The following is a 26557-nucleotide window of genomic DNA, read 5'->3' on the forward strand; positions in this document are numbered from 1 at the left end:
TACAGGATGGAGTCATATATACAGGATGGAGTCATATATACAGGATGGAGTCATACAGGATGGAGTGATATAAACAGGATGGAGTGATATAAAACAGGAGTGAGTGATATAAACAGGATGGAGTGATATAAACAGGATAGAGTGATATAAACAGGATGGAATCATATATACAGGATAGATTCATATATACAGGATGGAGTCATATATACAGGATGTGATGAGTTGGACCACAGAGTGAAGGAAAAGCAGCCAACAAGATCTCAGCATATGTGGGAACTCCTTCAAGACTGTTGGAAAAGCATTCCAGGTGAAGCTGGTTGAGAAAATGCCAAGAGTGTGCAAAGCTGTCATCAAGGCAAAGGGTGGCTACTTTGAAGAATATAAAATATATTTTGATTTGTTTCACACTTTTTTGGTTACTACATGATTCCATATGTGTTATTTCATGGATTTGATGCCTTCACTATTATTCTACAACGTAGAAAACAGTACAAATAAAGAAAAACCCTTGAATGAGTAGGTGTGTCCAAACATTTGACTGGTACTGTATATAGAATAAACAAGTATGTGGTCTTAATTTTTTTTTTTTATCAACGGTTGCCTGAAGAGGGCGCTCTACCAGCAGCTCATTGAACATCATTCAGCCCGAGGTGAGAGAGAGTAGACATGGTGGTTTGATTAAATCATCAAAAGTTCACCAAGAAAGCAGCCCTGTCCTCATCACATTCTCACCTAGTTAACATTGGCTAGATAGCCAGCATGGTAGTTAGCTTAGCTTCCTAGCCAGAAATCTGTGCTAGTCTAACCGATGTGAAATGGCTAGTTAGTTAGCGGTGGTGTGCGCTAATAGCGTTTCAATCCGTGACGTCACTCGCTCTGAGACCTTGAAGTAGGMAATTGCGGAGCGATGGGTCCCTGGTTCGAGCCCAGGTAGGGAAGGAAGCTAAAACTGTTACATTACTCATGTGCTAACACTGGACTGTGGCCAAACTCGTCCTTGATCCAAACAGAACACTGTTACTGCCTGGGACTATTATGTGAGCTAGTGGGCGTATTTACTTAGTTTTCTGAAATATGCAATCTGCAAAAAGGTAAGACACTTCACATAGATCATTCAGGCTATGTGCTTCCATTCACGATGAGATAAGAAGCTAATGTTAGCTAGCTAGCTAAATTAGAAAGTGTGACTAAAACCAAAGTATTTTTCTCCGTGTTTTCAGTCATCAGCCATTTGCAGTTTAAATTTATAGCCAATACGTTTAACGTATGTACATATACGGGTTCTGTAAGAAAACATTGTCATAACTCATTGCAAGGTTGCCATACATTGTTTGTTTTCAATGACCTTTGACTGTTGTGAAAACACTGTAAATGTAAATGTACCCAAGACAAATGTTGACGCTGACACCTAGTGGTGACATTAGGAACTGCGTGTTACTGCATTACTTTTGAACAGTGCAGATTCAGATTGACTGAGTAAAATTCATTCAAACAGCCACCAACAACAACACGTTTGCATGTTTCTTATCCACTTCCTGTCCACTTCCTGTAGAAGTTTTGTATTTACTGTCCTATTTACAGACGATATACATTTTTGGGGGGTGGATATCTTGTAAACCACGAAATAAATATATAAATAAAATAAATAATGTAAATTGTAATATTTATTTTAAAAATAATAATTAAATAATCATTCATCTGTTAATCATTTGGAGCACAATTTGTGGAAAAGAGGTCTGTTTTCCATTCCACATCTAAAAAACATTATATCTGCAGATTCGATCGGGGACTTCGCCTCCATAAAATCAGTATCGATATTGGACCCATATCGGTTGGGCTCTACACACAACACAATCACACAGACACGCACACGCACACGCACACACACACACATGCACACACACATTATAGTACTTACAAACAGTATTTCCAAACAGTATTTCTGACTAGCCTGTTACTGCTGCCCTGGGCTAGGCTGGGCTTCTGTTTACCTGGCACTGGGGACCCAACAAACACACTCTAAGCAAAGAGCACATGGGAAACACCACACACACACCACGCGCACACACACACACACACACACACACACACACACACACGACACTGCACACACGAACCACACACACAACACCAACACACACACAACACACACACAGCACACACACCAACAACATCGTGCCAGAGGCATACACCATGTTAAACACGGTAAGACACCTCACACATGCCGAGCATTCACGATGTACACACCACGTGCAACACAGCACACAGCACACATGCTGGCACCACACACACACACACACACACACACATATTCAGCACGTATACAACTCAAAACCACACACACCTCATCTTCACTCATCTTCACGACTGCTCGTACCTTTGGCACTCACTGGATGTTCAACGTTGCTGCAACGACCCTGCGCGTCTGCTCCTCCTCAATCACCTCCTCCTTCCTCAACACCCTCGCCTCTCACTGGGTCCCAACCCTTGCCGGCTCGCCTCGCTCCTCAGACACTCTCAACACTCCTTCACCACCCCTCCCTTCCTCTGCACGTGGTTTAACCTTGCCTCCCCCTCCTCCCCTCTTCACCCACTCCTAATCCCTCCCTCTCACTGTCCCACCTTGCTTCCCCTCCTCACCCCACTCCTCCCTCCTCTCACTGTTCCCCCACCGTTGCTCCCCTCCTCCACGGCCCACTGCCATGGCCCTCCTCTCACTGTCCCACCTTTGCCTCCCGCTCACTTCCTCATCGGCTCACGCCGGACTCCTCTCTCGCCTCTCACTGTCCCACCGTTGCCTCCGCTCCTCCTCACGCCACTCCCTCTCTCCCTCTCACTGTCCCACCTTGCCTCCCTCCTCTGCCTCACGTCACGACTCCCTCTCACCCCGATCACTGTCCCCACGTTGCCTCCGCTCCCCTCACCCCAACTTCCCTCTCTCCCTCTCAGCTGTCGCCACCTTGTCCTCGCCCCTCCCTGCACCCCACTTTCCTGCTCTCCCTGTCGACTTGTCCCACTTGCCTCCCCTCCTCCTCCGACCACTCCATCCCTGCGCCCTCACTCCCTGCTCTCGTCCCTTTTAAGCCGGATTTCACCCACTGTTACAAGGTTACTCTTTTCACCTCTCTCGTCTCCTTGCCGCAGATGTTCATTTACTGCCTCCTCTCCCCTGGGCCGCCGCCTCAAGAGTAAACACACACGCAAACATACCCCAGAGTCACACAAACAGGTACACATTAAACCTTCAACATCAATATAATCCTTGCGTTAGAGAGAGAGAGAGAGAGGAGCGAGAGAGAGAGAGAAGAGTAAGAGAGAGAGAGAGGAGAGAGAAAGAGAGAGGAGAAAGAGAGAGAGAAGAGAGGAGAGAAGCAGAGAATGGGAGGAGGGAGAGAGAAGAGAGAGAGTAGCAGAGAGAGTAAGACAGAGGAAAATCATGAGAAAGATGAGATGAAATGAGATGAAAGAGGAGGACGCAGAGAGGAGAGAAGGAGAGGAGAGAGAGAGAGAGATGACGAGAGAGATGAGGAGAGAGAGAGAGAGAGAGAGAACATGAGGATGTAGAGAAGAGAGGAGAGAGAGAAGAAGCAGGGAGAGAGAGAGAGAAAGCGGAGAGAAGAGAGAGAGAGAAAATTGAGAGAGAAAGGGCAGAGGAAGAGCAGACGATGTCTCGTTTCGCTCTTCTCCTTTCTCTCTTCTCCTTTTTCTTTCTTTTCTCTTCTCTCTTCTCTCTCTCTCTCTCCTCTCGTCTCTCTCTCTGGGTCTCTCCGCTCCTCTCTCGTCGTCTCTCTCCTCCTCCTGTCTGTCACCTCGGCGTCTGAGAGAGGAGAGGAAGACAAACACAAAAACGGTCAGACAGAAGAGAGAGAGAGAGGAAGAGAACGAAAGGAGAGAGTGGCGAAGAGTAGCGAGGGAGAGGTCATCGGACGCGCAGTAGGGTCGACAGCAAGAGCGAGAGTCTACTCTCAGGGTCTCTTCAGTGACTCGAAGGCATCACTCCCTCGCACCTCGAGCTCCTAGACAGTAGCTCGATTTCGAGATAGCTGCCAGGTCGACCGGATCATCTAAGTCCCGTACCTCAGGAAGAATCCAGATCTTGAATGGATGATGCTTGGGCTCGGTCGCCGGACGGCTCTTGAGTCGGTCTCTCGTCATGCTCATGACGTGTCTCGTCGCTCTGCTCACTCGTCCATGTACACGGCTCTCTCCTCGGACGGTCGTGTCTCTCCGCGGAGCGGCGTCGCGCTCGGCTGTCCGCGGTTCTCACTTTCGGTGTTAACTGTAAGCAGAAAGAGGGAATGGCTACCAGACAGGCGAAACGGGACAGAGCATGAAGCGGGGGATGGTCTACCCAGGTATCGCAGTCGATCGTAGGATCTCGCTCTCTGCGAGGAGTCGGGAGACCTACGTCTCGCGGATGCGCGGACGTAGATGAGGACTTCAGATTATAAAGACACTCAGGCCAGATCTCTCGACTCGAGAGAGTTCGCAGACGGCACCGGAGAGAGGAGTTGAGGAGAGGAGAGGACTCAGACTCTGAGAGAGCTCAGGGTGACTACGATGGAGGAGAGGACGGTCAAAGCGGTCAGTAGAGTCAGAAGCGAGACAGGAGAGGAGTAAGAGAGAGAGAGGTAGAGAATGATGAGGTCTTCTCTCTCTTGGCTGGTGATTAAGACTGAGTAGACGAGAGATACATTAAAAATAACTAAAAATAAAAATAGTGGTGTTTGCATCATTAGTCAAAGACTACGTGTCTCCAGTCACCGAGGACTCACGAACTCATTGCATCTCAGACAATTACTACTGCTACTGTTGCCTCTAGAGGCAAGCTACAAAAACTAGATACCTGACCTCGGCCTAAACTAGTCAGCTGCGAGTCCCAGGCTAACTTTTCTTCACCCAACGCTGTAAACGATTGAGAGACAAGGCAAGAAGGGCCTCTCTATGCCATGCACAAAGGAACATAATTTCAACATCACTCAAGTTAGGAGATCTGGCTATAAATACTTGAATCCGTCTTTCATGAGTGACGTGCGGCCATTGTGGCCGCTTCTCTGTCTCTATGCGGGTTCGTGAGGTCTTGCTGCTGCGGTCCGCTCGATCTCCTTCGTCACTCAACGCAATCGCGATCTCTTTCAGCAAAATGGGACACATACAACGCAAATGTGAGACGTTTGCATGCAGAATTCTGCAAAGAGATATCTCCCGTGCGTTACAACGTAGAACCCAAATAATGCCATGTCCGAGCAGAACTTGAGGCGCGATACCTTCCAACTATCTAGTAAAATTCGTCAGAGACAAGTAGCGCGTTTACAATTCCTCTACATCGAACCACGCTAAAAGCGGACATGGCTGACTCTCCAGAACGACTCCATCATACTAACAGACGTGCCCATTCACCTATCATGCACGAGACTGTCATCTAGGTCTGGTTCTTGGAGCGTCTAAGACGTCGCCTAACAGTCTACGGCTTGGTCCTGAGTTGTGCTGCTGCTCTCATCTGTAATATCAACATTTCTCAAACCAGTGCTACCACCCCACAGATGCGTCCGCCTTTTGGCTACTCACGTAGTCTCTCCATCATTACGTACTCCTGCTCCATACCTAACTCTCATGCATCTCGCATAGTCTCTACTCGCCAAAGTCAGTCACTACACTCTTACTTCTTTGACAAGCATTGGAATAGGAATTTAACAAAAACAGAGCCGCATAACTAGATTGCTATTTGGGGCCTTAAAACAGAGAGGTACACAGTGGCCAGACAATACCTGAACCACTGTGATGACGCACAAACTTAATGAAAGCCTTTGACTATGTACAGACTCAGTGCAGCATGAGCCTTGCTGATTGAGAAACGGCCGCCGGTAGGGCAGACATGGCTCTCAAGACGAAAAGACTAGGCTCTATGTGCCCGACCTTGCCCCACAAAATGAGAGTGGAAACTGAGCTGCACTTACTCCACCTCCTGCCGCAATGTATGACCACTATTAGCAGAGACATATTTCCCTCAGATTTACACCAGATCCACAAAGAATTATGAAAACAAATCCAATTTTTGCATAAAACTCCGCATATCTACTGGGAGTGATGAAATTCCACAGTGTGCCATCACAGAGCCAAGATATTGTGACTGAGTTACCAAACAAGAAGATAAGGCAAGCCCCAAGTGGAAAGAGACCAAACACCATTGTAAATACAACCCATATTTATGCTTATTTTTTTTGAACCTTGTGGTGCTTATCCATTTGTAATGATTTACAACACTGTATATATATAATATAACATTTGAATGTCTTTATTGCTTTTGAAACTTCTGTATGTGTAATGTTTAACTGTTAATTTGGTATTGTTTATTTCACTTTTGAGTATAAATACTCTACCTCACCTTGCTTATGGTGGCCAATTTAAACCAGCATGTTTCCCATGCCAAATAAAGCCCCTTGAATTGGAATTGTAAATTTGGAGATTGAATTGAGAGAGAAGCATGAGAGCACATGAGAGACAGAGAGGACGACAAGCGTGGGCAGGAGAGCCCAAGAAAAGCGCCAGCATGCTTTTCACATTCATAGGAATGAGAGCCGTGGAGCTTTTACCGAAGTTTCCAATTCACACGACCACCGACCTGTTACGAATGTCAGGTGGCTCAAATCACGTGTGGATGACTCTCGTACCGAGTGGTGGCCGCTCCAAACACAGCTGGCTGTCTGGCCTAGGCCGTTAGTTAAGACCTGATTGTTCAGTTCCTGCCTGAGAGGATTGGGAGGTAATAGAAACGGTCCTACACCAACCACTGAGCGCTATGCTTGCGGTCCCAAAGGGTAGGTCTATGCCGTAAAATTGGCCCAATATCAGTGCACTAGATTTTGACCAGGCCGCCCTATCGTTGCTATATCAATTAGACAACTACTTGATGTGGACAAAAAAGTTAGTTGACGGCGCTACATAGAGGGTATACGGTTGCGCAATACAGGTCACGACAAATGTTTTTCTGAATATGAGAAATCACCACCACCTAAGTGCCAGAGACGAAGTGTGTCTATGGGTCCGTCGTGGAAGGAATGGTAATTAGGAGGAGAGTCGGGTTTGGTGAGATGTAACTAAGAGAGGTGTTGGTGGGGAATGTAGCTCGAGAAGGAGTCTGGTGATGATGTAGCTCGAGAGAGGGTTTGGTGACAAATGTGAACTAGGTAAATGTTTGTTTGAGGAATGTAACTCAGAGAGGGTTTGGTGAGGAATGTAACTAGGAGATGGTTTGGTGAAGAATGTAACTGAGGGAGAGGGTTTTGGTGACGTATGATGTAACTAGGAGAGGGCTTGGTGAGGAATCGTAGGTAGCTGAGAGGTGGGAGGAATACTAGGGAGGGTTTTGGTGAGGAATGTAACGTGGAGAGGGTTTTGGTGAGGAATGTAACTCGGGAGGGTTTGGTGAAGAATGTAACTAGGAGAGGGTTTTTGGTGAGATGTAGTACTAGGAGAGGGTTTGGTGAGGATGTAACTAGGAGAGGGTTTGGGTGAGGAATGGTAACTAGGAGAGGGTTTGGTGAGGAATGTAACTAGGAGAGGGTTTGGTGAGGAATGTTAATCGGAGAGGGTCTTGGTGAGGAATTTAACTAGGAGACGGGTTTGGTGAGGAATGTACCTAGGAGAGGGTTTGGGTGAGGAATGTAACTAGGAGATGGTTTGGTGAGGAATGTAACTAGGAGAGGTTTGGGTGAGGAATGTAACTAGGAGAGGGTTTTGGTGCGGATGTAACTAGAGAGAGGGTTTGGTGAGGAATGTAACTAGGGAGATGGGTTTGGTGAGGATGTAACTAGGAGAGGGTTGGTGAGGATGTAACTAGGAGAGGTTTTGTGGGAATCTAACTAGGAGATGGTTTGTGAGGAATGTAAGCTAGGAGAGGGTTTGGTGAGGAATGTAACTAGGAGAGGGTTTGGTGAGGAATGTAACTAGGAGAAGATTTGGTGAGGAATCTAACTAGGAGAGGGTTTGGTGAGGATGTAACTAGGAGAGGGTGAGGAATCTAATAGGAGAGGGTTTGGTGAGGATGAACTCGGAGAGTTTGGTGAGGAATGTAGCTAGGAGAGGGTTTGGGTGAGGAATGTAACTAGGAGAGGGTTGGTGAGGAATGTAGCTAGGAGAGGGTTTGGTGAGGAATGTAACTAGGAGAGGTTTGGTGAGGAATGTACCTAGGAGAGGGTTTTGGTGGGGGAATGTAAGTAGGAGAGGGTTTGGGTGAGTGAATCTTAAAATAGGAGATGGTTTGGTGAGGAATGTAGCTAGGAGAGGGTTGGTGAGGAATGTAACTAGGAGAGGGGTTGGTGAGGAATGTACTAGGGAGAGGGTTGGTGAGAACTGTAACTAGAGATGGGGTTTGGTGGTGAGGAATGTAACTAGGAGAGGGGTTGGTGAGGAATGTAACTAGGAGAGGGTTGGTGAGGAAACACCACCACCTAGTGGCCAGGGGAATGTAGCTAGGACAGTTCAGATAGCTCTGATATTAGCTACAGATGTGGGATCTTAATTTGATCACTCTTTTGTTGCTAAAAAAAGCAAACTCGTAGTTTATTTAAGGTTGGTGAAAGCTTCTAAAGTTGGTAATTTCCACATTAAAAAGTCAGACTTGATTTGCCTAACGAACAATGTTTAAACACCTTCAAAAAAGTTCCATTAATTACAATCCACATAATAATTACAATCCACATAATCCACATAATGATTGTTTTCCTGCTGTAGCAAACTGGCTCAAATTAAGATCCTACATCTGTAAGTAGAATACGTATTAAAGTCTTGTGAAATGTTATTCTTGGTTCGGTGTGTATTGGAACATATCTGGGATATGACAACGATAGACAGCTGCCTCTGATTGGGAACCACACCAGGCCAAACACAGAAATAGACAACCTAGACATACAAYATAGAATGCCCACCCACATCACACCCTGACCAAACWAAACATAGAAACATACAAAGCAATCTATGGTCAGGGCGTGACAAGCATACCAAGTGAACATCATTTAAGTTTAGAGTGGAGAAGATTGGGAGGTTTCGGCGGAGGTTGAGTCTTGAAAATAAAAACCCTTATTCTTTTTCCRAAACCGTTCAATGCACTGAGGCATTTTAATATTCATGACTCCACCTGCCCGCGGCTTAGCCTCCTTCACTATCACGTACTGATTCAAATGTTCATTATGTAATGTTGGATGTATATGGTTGGTTTATATTTGTATTTTATTTTAATGTTGTCCAAATGTGTGAAATACTCTCAGATGGTTCTGCGCTCTCACTTCTCGTTGCAAATCCTGTAACAACAACAAACTTCTATGACTGATTTCAAGATAACTATTATTCATTTGAAAGTAATTAATTTGCCTATCAGCTACTGTACAGGAGACACGTCTGACTGACTTGGGACATGAGAAATGAAAAGAGAGACTTGATAGGTAAAGTTGTTTATTAAAAGCAGAGGAGCTGCCATTCTTATCCACAAAAATCGACCTTTTACACAGGATAAGATTGTTAAAGATTCTGAAGGTAGCTATGTGATTGTTACTGGTTTTCTTTACGGCGGGCGTGTTCAGCAGGGATCAATTTATGCACCACATGAAAATTAAASTTCACAATCTGTCTACCTGGGGTTAAACTGTGACACTAATCAGGCCCTCGAGGACTGGARTAACAGCAACTTGTCACCTGTAGAGATAAGGAAGACTTTAGACAGATGGACAGACCCGCCAATATCACATGTGGGTAGAATTAATTGGATTCAAATGAATGTTTTCCCCAGACTTTATCTGGGTGCCATTATATATAATGAAAAATACTTTTAATGACCTCAAATAAATACCTCTCAKACTTCACATGGTAACAGAAAACGACCAAGGTTGACAATTAGCAGACTGCAGCTACCATATAATGTAGGTGGCCTGGCACTATCTAATTTGCTATTTTATAACTGGGCTTGTCATGCTCGTATTAACTGCAGAATGGCTCAGAGATGAACATTGCTCTAATTGGGTCAGAAAAGGACTCCTGCCTCACATCTACATAGTCATTAATCAGTGGTTATGACTGGTGACAGAAAGTCAGTCAACACAGAAGTGAAAACATAACCCGATTCTCAACAGTACCTTTAAGATCTGGAGAGATATTTGCAAACACCTTAAGAGAAAGGATTACTTTTCGTCTCTGCTTAAAACTTTTCAGGGCTAGGCGTCCCCGCTAGCGGGACAACTTCCGGTGAAACTGGTGAGCAATTCAACAAAAAATCCCAAAAATGATGGACATTATGGACACCACCAGGTGTCTCCCATTTGCCCCCATTATCCCCTGTGTACTTATACCTGTGTTTTCTGTTGGTCTGTTGCCAGTTGGTCTTGTTTTGTCAGGTCGTCCCAGCGTGTTTCCTGGTTTTCCTTACTCTCTAGTTTTTGTTTCTAGCTTTTCCGATTCTGACATTTCTGCCTGCCCTGACCCTGACCCTGAGCCTGACCCTGAGCCTGCCTGCCTGCCGTTCTGTACCTGCCTGATTCTGACCTTTCTGCCTGCCCTGACCCTGACCCTGAGCCTGACCCTGCCTGCCTGCCGTTCTGTACCTGCCTGATTCTGACCTTTCTGCCTGCCCTGACCCTGAGCCTGCCGTTCTGATTCTGACCTGGTTTAAGAACTTCTGCCTGTCCTCGACCTTCCCTTTGCCTGCCCTCTGTGTTATCATAAATTATCTGAGAACTGAAACATCCGCGTCCTGTCTCTGCATCTGGGTCATATCATGAGTCGTGATAGTATCTGCAAGTAAGACATTTGATAGAATCCAAGATGGTGCTCCCCCACAGAACCCAATACGAACCCCAGCGAACAATCTCCTGTTGAAAGCTGAAAGACCAAAACAAATACTTTTTTCATGTTATGTTGCTATACACAAGTCATTCGAGTGCTCTGATTAGATTATGGGAAACGGAGCTGGGAAGAGGCCCAGAAATTACAAATTGGACAAAGACTGCGCTCGAGGCAAGACAACTAATCACCTGCAACAAGGTGAAATATATGTAATATAAGATTCTGCCAAGAGTTCATAGGACTCCCATTACATGTAATAACAGGGTTCATAGGACTCCCATTATATGGAAGAAAAGATAACTAGGTTATATACACAGGGTACCAGTACTGAGTAATGATAACTAGGTTATATATACAGGGTACCAGTACTGAGTAATGATAACTAGGTATATACACAGGGTACTAGTATGAGTAATGATAACTAGGTTATATACACAGGGTACCAGTACTGAGTAATGATCACTAGGATTATAACACAGGGTACCAGTACTGAGTAATGATAACTAGGTATATACACAGGGTACAGTATAGTTAATTGATAACTTAGGTTATATACACAGGGTACCAGTACTGAGTAATGATAACTAGGTTATATACACAGGGTACCAGTACTGAGTCCATATGTAGAGGTACGAGGTAATTAAGGTAGATATGTACAGTAGGAATAAAGTGACTCGGCAACATCATAGATAATAAACAGTAACAGTAACACATGGGTAGAGTCACTAAAAATATAGTGCAGAAGGGGTCAATGCAGATAGTGTAGCTATTTGGTTAACTATTTAACTAACTATTTAACTAACTATTTAACTAACTATTTATCAGTCTTATGTCTTGGGGGTAGAAGCTGTTCAGGGTCCTGTCGGTTCCAGATTTGGTGCATCGCTACTGCTTGCATTCGGYAGMAGAGAGAACAGTCTATGACTTGGGTGGCTGGAGTCTTTTACCATTTCTGGGGGCCTTCCTCTGACACAGCTTGGTATAGGGCTCCTAGATGGTAGGGAACTTGGCCCTTAGTGACGTACTGGGCCCTACGCATTACCCTCTGTAATGCCTTGCAGTCGGATGTCAAACAGCCGCCACACCAAGTGGAGACGCAGCCGGTCAGGATGCTCTCGATGGTGCAGCTGTAGAACTTTTTGAGGATCTGAGGGCCCATGCCGAATCAATTCAGTCTCCTGAGAAGGAAGAGGTTGGGGTTTCTGTACCCTCTTCACTACTGTGTTGGTGTGTGTGGACCATGATAGATCCTTAGTAATGTGGACGTCACCTCTTCACTACTGTGTTGGTGCGTGTGGACCATGATAGATCCTTAGTGATGTGGACGTCACAGGAGGCTGCTGAGGGGAGGACGGCTCATAATAACGTCTGGATCGGAGTGAGTGGAACGGCATCAAACACACGGAAACCATGGAAACCGTGAGTTTGATGTTTGATGTGTTTGATACCATTCCACTGATTCCGCTCCAGCCATTACCACAAGCCTGTCCTCCCCAATTAAGATGTCACCAACCTCCTGTGGTGGACACCAAGGAACTTCAAACTTTCCACTTGCTCCAGTACAGCCCACTGTATGTTAATGGGAGCGTGCTCAGCCATCTGTTTCCTGTAGTCCACCGGAGTCCATCAGCTCCTTTATCTAAACCAACAAAATGTCAACAATTATTGATTGATTTCTAGTTCTTGCAAGCATTATTTCTTGCATAAAGGGTTCGTGAACAAAAAAATGGTAAATCTAGAAATCAGTGTTATTTTGATTAGCATGTTGATAAACGTAGCATAGTTACGTAACTCACCACCTGATAGGCTGCCCTTGAGGAGCTGTCCGTGGCGGAGGTTCTGAAACCGCCTGGTGCTGAAACACTCACCTTCTGATAATTGAAGGACCGTGTCCAATCGTACAATGTCCGTTTGGATGGTGTGGCCTTGGTGCTTTCTGTGACAACTCTCGGCTCTCTTGCTTTACCTCCTGAACATAACCCGCGTTGATGAGGATACATTTCTCATGCTGAGAATCAGCGCTATTTTCCTCCGACGCCATTTTAGCCATCTGTCGCTGTGTTGCGTTTGGGACGGTTAATCCAGCCGTCCGCTCGCTGCCTCCTCGGACGGCATCAAACCCCTCTGAGATTCATCATTGATGCTGAATGAATAAGAGATTTACATTTCACATTTTTGGGGCAGTTTGCTGAAGCAAACTTATCTAACTTATCTAACTTATCTTATCCAGAGCGACCTATGAATGAACATCGTTCCTCTCAAACGATCACAACTTCCGAGTAGGCTATGTAATGACTAGATAGCCTATTATGTAAGCCTGTGTTGTTGAAGCCCTGTTTGGTTATACTGTAGGTTATGCAACGTAGGCTATTTGTTTCGTTTTTTTTGCTACGCGTCTAATAAAATAGCAAGRAAAACGTGATCCAGAAAGTGGCCTGTCATTTTTTGATAAATCCTCGCTTGAGGTTGTTAGAGTCCAGCCCATACAGAAGTCCTATGCGTATTAAACTCCGTTCTGTAACAAGTGTGTCACCCATTGCTTCCAGCCACCAGCAGAGGTCGCTGTTAGTCTATCCATTCCCTTTGTCCAATCTGTCGAGCTCTTTGATTTGTGATATTGTCAGTGAGTGTAATGACTAAATTAATAGTTTCCATTCCATGGAAGTCAATATATTTTCATCATGTCCAAACTGATTGATTAATCACGTTGTGTAGAATTATATCGTTATATTGACCTCGTTACATTTCAAATGGCAGAAATTACACTGGAGGCTGTTCTTAAAGGGTACAATTCTAGTTTGAGGAATGTAATAACGTGACTTACATTTTTTTTTTCTTTCATTGAAACATTTTGAGAGCTTCAGCAATCTTACTGTGACTACATCGGACATTTATATTTGATCCCCGTGTTCACTCACACCTCCTAAATAGCCGTTCCGTACAGAGAACACACCTGTGCGAGGAAGGAGGCGCGCGTTTTAAAAAAAAGTCCTGGCACCACCACCGGTTGCGGGCGGCGTCAGCAGCAGGTTGCGTCGCGGTAAAGTTGCAGTGGCTATCTGACGGTTGGGTCCGCTATTTGAACTATGATTTAGTGGTGAACAGCGGCACGTAATTCAGATGGCTCGAGTGCATCCACCCTCATAATTAGCTGAGGGGGCGGCGGGTGGGTGGGAGGTTCTACTGGCGTGACGTAGCAATTGGCTGTGTCTTTCTTGTTCAGCGACTCGATGCTTCTCTCGCTCTCCCTCTGTGATCAGTGGGTGAGAGGGGGGACGGAGCTATCACACAGCGGAGGATACAGCGTGCGCCTCCGGTAAATTACACTTCCCTCCCCATTCATACCCACCCACACACACACACACACACACACACACACACACACACACACACACACACACACACACACACACACACACACACACACACACACACACACACACACACACACAACACACACACACACACACACACCACACACACTAACCACATCACACACTCTTTTCTCTTTACATATCAACCTCTTGGAACACACACACTACCCATGACCACCACCACCATCATCACTGTTTTTTGTTTATTTTTACTTCTTGTGCAAACAGAGTCATCCTCTCGTTGGCTCATCTCACTGTTTTCTCCACCTCTCCGTTCCCTGCTGGATCCCTTCTGGGGGGGGGGGGTGGTTAATAACACGACACCACGACACTCTACGGCCGGAGAGTTCTGCTTCATTTCTCGGCTGTTCTGAATGACGGGCGGAAGGTTCGACTTCGACGATGGAGGAACATACTGCGGAGGATGGGAGGACGGAAAAGCCCACGGACATGGCATCTGTACCGGGCCAAAGGGCCAGGGGGAATACGCCGGTTCCTGGTCGCACGGCTTTGAGATAGTGGGGGTGTACACCTGGCCCAGCGGGAATACGTACCACGGCTACTGGTCCCAGGGGAAGCGGCATGGACTTGGGGTCGAAACCAAAGGGAAGTGGACTTACCGCGGCGAGTGGAGCCACGGATTCAAGGGTCGCTATGGACTCCGACAGAGTCACAATACACCTGCCCGGTACGATGGGACGTGGAGTAACGGGCTACAGGACGGGTATGGGATTGAGACCTATGGTGACGGTGGTAAGATATACCATTATACTGTTATACCGGATTGGCATGTTKTTTTTTGTGGGGGGGAATATTGTGTGTGTCTCTTTAAACCGTGAACCAGTGCGATCTGTCGTGATGTGTTGTGGTTTGGCGTGCGAAAAGGTTCACGAAGAGACAGAACGGAGATGTGACTGTCTATAGCGTTGGTTTATTATAGCGTTATTATAGAGATAATACCGGATTGTAACTTTTCACATTTATACAGATTTGTGGATTTTTGACTTTAGCTCCATTACGCGCAAAGGGAACATGTTCGTCACCGTGCGCCATAACATATTTTATTAAGGTCCATAATAAGTAGCTTCCACTCAATCATTTTGATTGATTGATTAACGACATATTCAATGTGTTACATATCGAAGCATCAGTTCATCATTTAAAACGCTGCGTGGGCTCTCTCTCTCTCTCTCTCTCTCTCTCTCTCTCTCTCTCTCTCTCTCTCTCTCTCTCTCTCTCTCTCTCTCTCTCTCTCAGACTATTAGTTGCCTGTGTTATTCCGTGACCAGCAACTCGCGTTTTCAGCCATTGATTTATACTGCACATGTGACAGTAACAGTAACAGTGTACTCAGGGTGATGGAAGGTAGAGAGATAGAGAGAGTTTGTGTGTGTGTGTGTGTGTGTGTGTGTGTGTGGTGTTTGGAATGGGTCAAATCAGGTCAAAGAGCGTGTTCAGAGCAACCCTCTGGCTAGCGTAGATACTGCCAGAGTGTCTATCTAGATCATTATAGCTGGACTATCACCTAGCCTATAGGTCTATCCGTGGTACATTCTAAGATTGAAACCTTAAAAATAGGTTTTCCATATTGAAGCCTATTCATTTCTGCCAGTAAACAACCAGTATTGAGATCCCATAAAGATGTGTCCTATATCTGCACGGTCCTCTATATAAAGCATTCATTCTCCTAACCCACTCAATCAGCAGTGTTGACCCCCTCACCGGGTGCTGAACGTGAGACCAGAGAAGGTTGACAGACACATCAGTCTACAGGTGTCCTCCTGTATATAACCTCACTACTATTATTTTACTCCTGTTCTTTCATTATTTGTTATTTCACATTTTTTATTATACGTTTTTTTACTTAACACTTTATTTTCTTAAAACTACATTGTTAAGGGCTTGTAAGAGTAAGCATTTCACTGTAAGGTCTACACCGGTTGTATTCGGCGCATGTAGCAAATAACATTTGGTTTGATTTGATCTGACTTGTGTAAACAAAGGAGTATTCGCAGATCAGACGAGGAGATAGCATGGACCCTGCTAGCCCCACAATGAGTATTCCCAGATCAGACGAGGAGATAGCATGGACCCTGCTAGCCCCACAATGAGTATTCCCAGATCAGACGAGGAGATAGCATGGACCCTGCTAGCCCCACACGGGACCTTGATTACTGTTGTTAACTGGTGTTCTCTATGGCACATAATTTACTATGTCACATTAGTCCTGTTGATGCCATCTAATATTATCAAAACATACCTCATCCCCCAAGTACTGTAGTACGTTAGTGACATCACTAAGCTACATTTCCTACTGCAAAGGCTACTCCTAAAGACATGGACATCTGGCCATGTGATCCTATATAGTGTAACCTTCTAACCCTTACAGCCTTTTCTAAAATGTATGACATAAAAAAAATGTCCTCATCAATCTCACAATGACATCACAATACCCCATAATGACATCACAATACCCCATAATGACATCACAATACCCCATAATGACAGGTTTGAGACATTTTAGGAAATGTATATACAGTACCAGTCAAAAGTTTGGACACACCTACTCATTCAAAGTTTTTCTTTATTTTAAAAATGTTCTACATTGTAGAATAATAGTGAAGACATCAAAACTATGAAATAACACATATGGAATCATGTAGTAACCCAAAAAAGTGTTAAAATATCAAAAAGAAATCCCTCTGTGGAGATGGGAGAACCTTCCAGAAGGACAACAATCTCTGCAGCACTCCACCAATCAGGCCTTTTTTTCTTATTTTTTGAAGTATTTTTAATTCAATTTTTTGTATATATTTTTTATTAACCGCTCCACATATACATTCTGCAACTTTGTAAACCTCCAATTGTCCTAATATTCCACCCGCTAAAACCTCCACCCATATCTAGGTCTGATTTGATTTGACTCTAAGACCTTCAGACCATCACCCAATCAGGCCTTTATGGTCAAGTGGCCAGACGGATGCCACTCCTCAGTAAAAGGCACATGACAGCCCTCTTGGAGTTTGCCCAAAGACCATGAGAAACAAGACTCTTCGGTCTGATGAAATCGAGATTGAACTCTTTGGCCTGAATGCCAAGCATCACGTCTGGAGGAAACCTGGCACTGTCCCTACGGTGAAGCATGGTGTTTGCAGCATCATGCTGTGGGAATGTTTTTCATCGGCAGGGACTGGGAGACTAGTCAGGATCGAGGGAAAGATGAACGGAGCAAAGTACAGAGAGATCCTTGATGAAAACTTGCTCCAGAGCACTCAGGACCTCAGACTTGTGCGAAGGTTCACCTTCCAACAGGACAACGACCCTAAGCACACAGCCAAGACAACGCAGGACAGACTTCGGGAAAAGTCTCTGAATGTCCTTGAGTGGCCCAGCCAGAACCCGGACTTGAACCCAATCAAACTTCTCTGGAGAGATCTGAAAATAGATGTGCAGCTATGCTCCCCATCCAACCTGACAGAGCCTGAAACATTTGTTTTTTGGTCAATTTTAGAATAAGGCTATAATGTAACAAAAGGTGGTGGGGAAAAGTAAAGGGCTCTGAATACTTTCAGAATGCACTGTAGCAGTATCTACCACCCTGATGGGTCAGTTGAAGTCCTAGCAGTATCTACCACCCTGATGGGTCAGTTGAAGTCCTAGCAGTATCTACCACCCCTGATGGGTCAGTTGAAGTCCTAGCAGTATCTACCACCCTGATGGGTCAGTTGAAGTCCTAGCAGTATCTACCACCCTGATGGGTCAGTTGAAGTCCTAGCAGTATCTCCACCTGATGGTCATTTGAAGTCCTAGCAGTATCTACCACCCTGATGGGTCAGTTGAAGTCCTAGCAGTATCTACCACCCTGATGGGTCAGTTGAAGTCCTAGCAGTATCTACCACCCTGAGGGTCAGTTGAAGTCCTAGCAGTATCTACCACCCTGATGGGTCAGTTGAAGTCCTAGCAGTATCTCCACCCTGATGGGTCAGTTGAAGTCCTAGCAGTATTCTACCACCTGATGGGTCAGTTGAAGTCCTAGCAGTATCTACCACCCTGAGGGTCAGTTGACAGTCCTAGCAGTATCTACCACCCTGAAGGGTCAGTTGAAAGTCCTAGCAGTAATCTACCACCCTGATGGGTCAGTTTGAAGTCCTAGCAGTATCTACCACTCCATTAAGTATCCTTAATGTTTTGTACACTCAGTGCACCATCAATTGCATGCATTTATTAATCCCTTAACATCAGCAGATTTAAACAAAACTATAAATAATTTACAAGCCACTGATGTTGTAGGTTTAAGGGTATCTATCCACCCATTATGACCTAAATACTAATTGGCTGAGTCCAAATTCCCTTCATAGTGCACTACTTTTGACCAGAGCCCTAAAAGTTAGTGTACACTTTAAAAAAAATAACTTTATTTAACTAGGCATGTCAGTTCAGAAACAAATTCATATATACAATGACAGCCTATTGGGGAACAGTGGGTTAACTGCCTTGTTCAGGGCCTGAACGACATATTTGTTTACCTTGTCAGCTCGGGGATTCAATCTAGCAATGTTTTAGTTACAACACTCAAACCACTAGACTACCTGTCACCTCTACACTCTAAACCACTAGACTACCTGCCCCCTCTACACTCTAACCACTAGGCTACCTGCCGCCTCCACACTCTAACCACTAGGCTACCTGTCGCCTCTACCCTCTAACCACTAGGCTACCTGCCCCCCTACACTCTAACCACTAGGCTACCTGTCCCCTACACTCTAACCACTAGGCTACCTGCCGCCTCTTACACTCTAACCACTAGGATACTGCCACCCTCACCTCTAACCACTAGACTACCTGCCGCCCCTACACTCTAACCACTAGGCTACCTGCCACCTCTACACTCTAACCACTACACTACCTGGCGCCTCTACACTCTAACACTAGTCTACCTGCCCCTCTACACTCTAACCACTAGACTACCTGCACCCCTCTACACTCTAACCATAGAGCTACCTCCCCTCTACACTCTAACCACTAGGCTACCTGCCCCCCTACACTCTAACCACTAGTCTACCTGCCACCCCTACACTCTAACCACTAGTCTACCTGCACCCCATTACACTCTAACCACTAGGCTACCTGCCGCCCCTACACTCTAACCACTAGCTACCTGCCACCCCTACACTCTAACCACTAGTCTACCTGCCACCCCTACACTCTAACCACTAGGCTACCTGCCGCCCCTACACTCTAACCACTAGGCTACCTGCCGCCTCTACACTCTAACCACTAGGCTACCGCCTCTACACTCTAACACTAGGCTACCTGCGCCTCTACACTCTAACCACTAGGCTACCTGCCCCTCTACACTCTAACCACTAGGCTACCGGACCTCTACACTCTAACCACTAGACTACCTGCCCCCTCTACACTCTAACCACTAGACTACCTACCACCTCTACACTCTAACCACTAGACTACCTGCCCCCTCTACACTCTAACCACTAGGCTACCTGCCACCTCTACACTCTAACCACTAGACTACCTGCCACCTCTACACTCTAACCACTAGACTACCTGCCCCCTCTACACTCTAACCACTAGGACTACCTGCCACCTCTACACTCTAACCACTAGGCTACCTGCCGCCCCTACACTCTAACCACTAGGCACCTGCCCCCCTACACTCTAACCACTAGGCTACCTGCCGCCCCTACACTCTAACACTAAGCTACCTGCCGCTTCTACACTCTAACCACTAGGCTACCTGCCACCTCTAACCCTCTAGACCACTAGGCTACCTGCCCCCCCTACACTCTAACCACTAGGCTACCTGCCACCCGCTACACTCTAACCACTAGCTACCTGCCCCCCTACACTCTAACACTAGGTACCTGCCGCCCTCACCTAACACTAGCTACCTGCCCCTAACTCTAACCACTAGCTACCTGCCACCCCTACACTCTAACCACTAGGCTACCTTGCCGCCCCTACACTCTAACCACTAGGCTACCTGCCGCCTCTACACTCTAACCATAGGCTTACCTGCCCCTCTACACTCTAACCACTAGGCTACCTGCGCCTCTACACTCTAACCACTAGGCTACCTGCCACCTCTACACTCTAACCACTAGCTACCTGCACCTACACTCTAACACTAGACTACTGCCCCTCTACACTCTAACACTGGACACCTACACCTTACACTCTAACCACTAGACTACCTGCCCCTCTACACTCTAACCACTAGGCTACCTGCCACCTCTCACACTCTAACCACTAGACTACCTGCCACCTCTACACTCTAACCACTAGCTACCTGCCCCCTCTACACTCTAACCACTAGACTACCTGCCCCTCTACACTCTAACCACTAGCTACCTGCCGCCCCTACACTCTAACCACTAGGCTACCTGCCCCCTACACTCTAACCACTAGGCTACCTGCCGCCCTACACTCTAACCACTAGCTACCTGCCGCTCTACACTCTAACCACTAGGCTACCTGCCACCTCTAAACTCTAACCACTAGGCGACCTGCCGCCCCTACACCCTAACCACTAGGCTACCTCGCCTACACTCTAACCACTAGTACCTGCCGCCTCTACACTCTAACCACTAGACTACCTGCCCCTCTACACTCTAACCCTAGCTACTGCCTGTACACCTAACACTAGGCTACCTGCCCCTCTACACTCTAACCACTAGGCTACCTGCCCTGTACACTCTAACACAGCTACCTGCCGCCTCTACACTCTAACCACTAGGCTACCTGCCGCCTCTACACTCTAACCACTAGCTACCTGCCGCCTCTACACTCTAACCACTAGGCTACCTGCCGCCTCTACACTCTAACCACTAGCTACTGCACCTCTACACTCTAACCATCCTACCTGCCGTTTAAACTGACCATTTGTTGGAGCTGTTCATTAGATCAGTCAGGAGCCCTGCTAAGTCTGATAGACTGAGGCAATGTATGGCCGCTGCCCCAAATGGCACCCTATTCCTTATTTAGTGTACTACTTTTTGACCACCGCACATAGAGCTCTGTTAAAAATAGGGAACTATGTAGGGGATAGTGTGCTATTTGGGATGCATTATGTTTCTGCAGATTCCCATTGTTCTGTCTGAACTATAATGATATAGTAATATAATATAATTCCCGTCTAATCAATGTCTCAGTATGTAATATAATCTAGGATACCAGGTGGTTTCCTTCCCATCTAATCAATGTCTCAGTATGTAATGATATCTAGGATACCAGGTGGGTTTCCTTCCCATCTAATCAATGTCTCAGTAAGTAGATGATATCAGAGATACCAGGTGGGTTTCCTTCCCATCTAATCAATGTCTCAGTATGTAATGATATCTAGGATACCAGGTGGGTTTCCTTCCCATCTAATCAATGTCTAATGAGCTTGATGTTGTTGTAGGACATTAGTATCCTAATTGAGAGCGTTGGGCCAGTTTCTCTCTGTGCCTTATATTGTGGCTTTTAGTCAATACTGTTAAGATCATTCAATCAACCGACCAACCAACCAATCGATCAACCCACCCACCAACCAATCAACCAATCAATCAGTCAATCAATCTATTCACCCCCATCTCTACTGTCCTCTCTCCTCCAGGTACATACCAGGGCCAGTGGATGGGCGGGATGCGGCACGGTTATGGCGTGCGCCAGAGTGTTCCCTACGGCATGGCAACGGTGATCCGCTCTCCGCTCCGTACCTCTCTAGCGTCCCTACGCTCCGAGCAGAGCAATGGTACCGTGCTCCAGGACCTCTCGGGTGACACGCCCACCGGCGGCCGCGGCGGGTTCGTCCTCAACTTCCACCCGGACAGCGAAGTGGTCACCGGGAAGAAGAAGGGTCTGTTCCGCCACGGGTCGCTGTTTGGGAGCCTCCGTCGGCTACACAAGTCCGAATCGAAGTCGTCCATCTCCAGCAAGAAGAGTTCGGCACGCAGCGACGCCGCTGGGAGCCGCATCAGCTCCTCCGACGCGGACGCCAACTCCACCATCTCCCTGGGCGACGGAGAGCTGCCGGAAGAGGACCTGCTATTGGAGGATCACGTGGACGCCACCACCACCGAGACATACAYGGGGGAGTGGAAGAACGACAAGCGCAACGGGTTCGGCGTCAGCGAACGTTCCAMCGGGATGAAGTACGAGGGGGAGTGGCTGAACAACAAGCGCCACGGTTACGGCTGCACCACCTTCCCCGARGGGAACAAGGAAGAAGGGAAGTACAAGAATAACGTGCTGGTGCGTGGAATAAGGAAGCAGTTGATCCCGCTAAAGAACCCCAAAACCAAAGAGAAGGTGGACCGGGCCGTGGAGGGGGCACGGAGGGCAGGGGCCATCTCCAGGACGAAGGTGGAAATAGCAGCTTCCAGTAGGTTGGTGAGTGGTGTGTGTGGTGTGTGTGTGTGTGTTGTGTTGTGGTGTGTGTGTGTGTGTGTGTGTGTGTGTGTGTGTGTTGTGTGTGTGTGGTGTGTGTGTGTGTGTGTGTGTGTGTGTGTGTGTGTGTGTGTGTGTGTGTTGTGTTTGTGTGTGGTGTGTATTGAGAGAGACAGAGTGAGAGACAGAATATGTGTATGATGAATGTGTGTTACACCTGTAAATTCACAAACTAGTATACGGCATTCAATCTGCAAGATCAAAGGCCCTTCCTACATTCCCGTGGTGCCTGGTATGACTGGTATGGCTGTACAACCAGCTAGCGGAGTGTTATTGCGTAACTCCTGGCTCTTTCTGTGGAGCATTACACTATGGATCTCCAGTTGGATGGTTCAGCTCAGTTGTGATTGAAGTGTGACAAGAGACAGTGGACCCTAAAGTTGATTCATCATCATCGCTGCTTTTCAAATCAAATCAAATGGATTGTATTAGTCACTTACTTACGAGCCCTTAACCAACAATGCAGTTTAAAAAAAATAAAAAATAAAACAAGAATAGAAAATAAAAAGTAACAAGTTATTAATGAGCAGCAGTAAAATAACAATAGTGAGACTATATACAGGTGTGTTACGGTACAGAGTCAGTGTGGAGACTATATACAGGGTATTACGGTACAGAGTCAATGTGGAACTATATACAGGGTGTTACGGTACAGAGTCAGTGTGGAGGCTATATACAGGGTGTTACGGTACAGAGTCAATGTGGAGACTATATCAGGGTGTTACGGTACAGAGTCATGTGGAGACTATATACAGGGTGTTACGGTACAGAGTCAATTGTGGAGGCTATATACAGGGTGTTACGGTACAGAGTCAATGTGGAGGCTATATACAGGGTGTTACGGTACAGAGTCAATTGGAGACTATATACAGGGTGTTACGGTACAGAGTCAATGTGGAGGCTATATACAGGGTGTTACGGTACAGAGTCAATGTGGAGGCTATATACAGGTGTTACGGTACAGAGTCAATGTGAGGCTATATACAGGGTGTTACGGTACAGAGTCAATGTGGAGGCTATATACAGGGGGATGCCGGTACAGAGTCAATGTGCAGCGGCACTGGTTAGTTGAGGTAGTATGTACATGTAGGTAGAGTTATTAAAGTGACTATGCATAGATGATAACAGCAGAGAGTAGCAGCCGGTGTAAATGGGGGGGCGGCAATGCAAATAGACGGGGTAGCCATTTGATTAGATGTTCAGGAGTCGTATGTCTTGGGGGGTGAGAGCTGTTTAGAAGCTCTTGGACTAGACTTGGCGCTCCGGTACCGCTTGCCGTGCAGTAGCAGAGAGAACAGTCTATGACTAGGGTGCTGGAGTCTTTGACAATTTTTAGAGCCTTCCTCTGACACCCGCCTGGTATAGAGGTCCTGGATGGCAGGAAGCTTGGCCCCAGTGATGTACTGGGCCGTACGCACTATCTCTCTGTAGTGCCTTGCGGTCAGAGGCTGAGCAGTTGCTGTACCAGGCAGTGATGCAACCAGTTAGGATGCTCTCGATGGTGTTGCTGTAGAACCTTTTGAGGATCTGAGGACCCATGACAAAATCTTTTCAGTCTCCCGAGGGGGAATGGGTTTTGTCGTGCCCTCTTCACAACTGTCTTGGTTTGTTTGGACCATGTTAGTTTGTTGGTGATGTGGACTAGGGACTTAGCACGCACCCTGAGGGGCCCCTGTGTTGAGGATCAGCRTGGTGGATGTGTTGTTACCTACCCTCACCACCTGGGGGCGGCCCGTCAGGAAGTCCAGGATCCAGTTGCAGAGGGAGGTGTTTAGTCCCAGGGTCCTTACTTAAGTGATAAGCTTTGAGGGCACTATGGTGTTGAACGCTGAGCTGTAGTCAATGAACAGCATTCTCACATAGGTGTTCCTCTTGTCCAGGTGTGAAAGAGCAGTGTGGAGTGCAATAGAGATTTGTATCATCTGTGGATCTGTTGGGGCGGTATGCAAATTGGAGTGGGTCTAGGGTTTCTGGGATGATGGTGTAGATGTGAGCCATGACCAGCCTTTCAAAGCACTTCCTGGCTACAGACGTGAGCACTACGGGTCGGTAGTCATTTAGACAGGTTACCTTGGTGTTCTTGGGCACAGGGACTATGGTGGTCTGCTTTAAACATGTTGGTATTACTGACTCGGCCAGGGAGAGGTTGAAAATGTCAGTGAAGACACCTGCCAGTTTTGTGTGACGCCACCAGTTTATTGCTGCTTGTCCTGGACATTTATGATCCGCCTTCAGTGTGTGTGTGTGTGTGTGTGTGTGTGCGTGCGTGCGTGCGTGCGTGCGTGTGTGTGTGCAGGCTCTCTGTGATCTCTACTCTCTGTACATATCTCAGATGCTCCCAGAGCAGGTCAGCCTGTACAGTGTGTAATAAAGACATACCGTGACGATGGACACGCACCGCCAAGCACCCAGCATTGTTCTGATCAGGCATCCAGGGGGGATCGGGTGAACTGATTTTCATAGTGGGTGCCACTTCCCTATAGCCCCCTATAGGCTCTGGTCTAAAGTAGTGCACTATATAGGGAATAGTGTGCCATAGGGCTCTGGTCTAGAGTAGTGCACTATATAGGGAATAGGGTGCCTTTTAGGATGGATCCAAATGTGTTACCCTCAGAAGACTGATTACTGTTTTGGCGGTTTAGCAAATATGTGCAGCATAAAGTTGTCATCACAAACCTAGTTCAATGTTAGTAAAATTTTGTACTCCACAGACAAATCTTTCACAGTCATCTTTTCAGTCATCTCAGACACCCGGAACTGAAATCACGCGTATTTGCAATTTGCATCAGGTGCTCAATTTGTTTCCTGTTCACCCTGCTACAATCTAGCAGGAAGTGACAGTGCAGGTGCATCAAAGCTGGGGTAGAGGGAATGAAAAACAGATTCTATCTCCAGGCCATCCGACTGTTAAACAGTAAACATGAGCTAGCCACCGCCTAGTACCCTGCCCTGAACCTTAGATACTGTTACTAGCCGTCTACCACCCGGTACTCAAACCTGAACCTTAGATACTGTTACTAGCCGACTACCACCCGGTACTCAACCCTGAACCTTAGATACTGTTACTAGCCGTCTACCACCCGGTACTCAATCCTGAACCTTAGATACTGTTACTAGCCGACTACCACCCGGTACTCAACCCTGAACCTTAGATAACCAGCTAGTAAAGTATCTAAGGTTCAGGGTTGAGTACCAGTGGTGCAGCTAGTAAAAGTGACTAAGGTCAGGGTAGAGTACAGGTGGTAGCCAGCTAGTACAGTACTAAGGTTCAGGGGAGTACCAGGTGGTAGCCGGCTAGTAACAGTTCTAAGGTCAGGTGAGTACCGGTGGTAGTCAGCTAGTAACAGTACTAAGGTCGGGTGAGTAACCAGGTGGTAGCTAGTAACAGTCTCTAAGGTTCAGGGTGAGTACCAGGTGGTAGTCGCTAGTAACAGTCTCTAAGGTCAGGGTGAGTACAGGTGGTAGTCAGCTAGTAACAGTCTCTAAGGTCAGGGTGAGTACCAGGTGGTACAGCTAGTAACAGTCTAAGGTCAGGGTGAGTACCAGGTGGTAGTCAGCTAGTAACAGTCTCTAGGTCAGGGTGAGTACCGGTGGTAGCGCTAGTAACAGTCTCAAGGTCAGGGTGAGTACCAGGTGGTAGTCGCTAGTAACAGTCCTAAGGTTCAGGGTGAGTACCGGTGGTAGCAGCTAGTAACAGTCTCTAAGGTTCAGGGTTGAGTACCAGGTGGTAGGCAGCTAGAACTAAGTACTAATGGTCCAGGGCAGGGTAACTGGCGATCCGGCTACTGGTGACTGTTTTAAACAGCACCCCACTGACCGTAATTTTTTTTCCTTTTGTGTATCGTTTTTTTTTTTTTTTTTTTTTTTTTTTTTTTTTTTTTTTTTGGCTATCCATTCAGCGA

At 46.5% G+C, this 26557-nt stretch overlaps 1 protein-coding gene across 1 annotated transcript in view; it reads left to right on the forward strand.

The window, feature by feature from the left end:
* Positions 1–14059: 14059 nt before the first annotated feature.
* The window catches only part of LOC112073983 (junctophilin-1), a gene marked incomplete at its 3' end in the record, with an annotated part of 23081 nt that continues 10583 nt past the window's right edge, over positions 14060–26557 (forward strand). Inside the window, exons 1-3 of the mRNA XM_024141213.2 lie at positions 14060–14149; positions 14436–14960; positions 21823–22594. Of these exons, the coding sequence (XP_023996981.2) occupies positions 14582–14960; positions 21823–22594 (1151 nt within the window). The remainder of the gene's footprint in view (positions 14150–14435; positions 14961–21822; positions 22595–26557) is intronic.

Source organism: Salvelinus sp. IW2-2015, unplaced genomic scaffold (assembly GCF_002910315.2).
Source record: "Salvelinus sp. IW2-2015 unplaced genomic scaffold, ASM291031v2 Un_scaffold2446, whole genome shotgun sequence".
Taxonomy (NCBI): Eukaryota; Metazoa; Chordata; class Actinopteri; order Salmoniformes; family Salmonidae; genus Salvelinus; species Salvelinus sp. IW2-2015.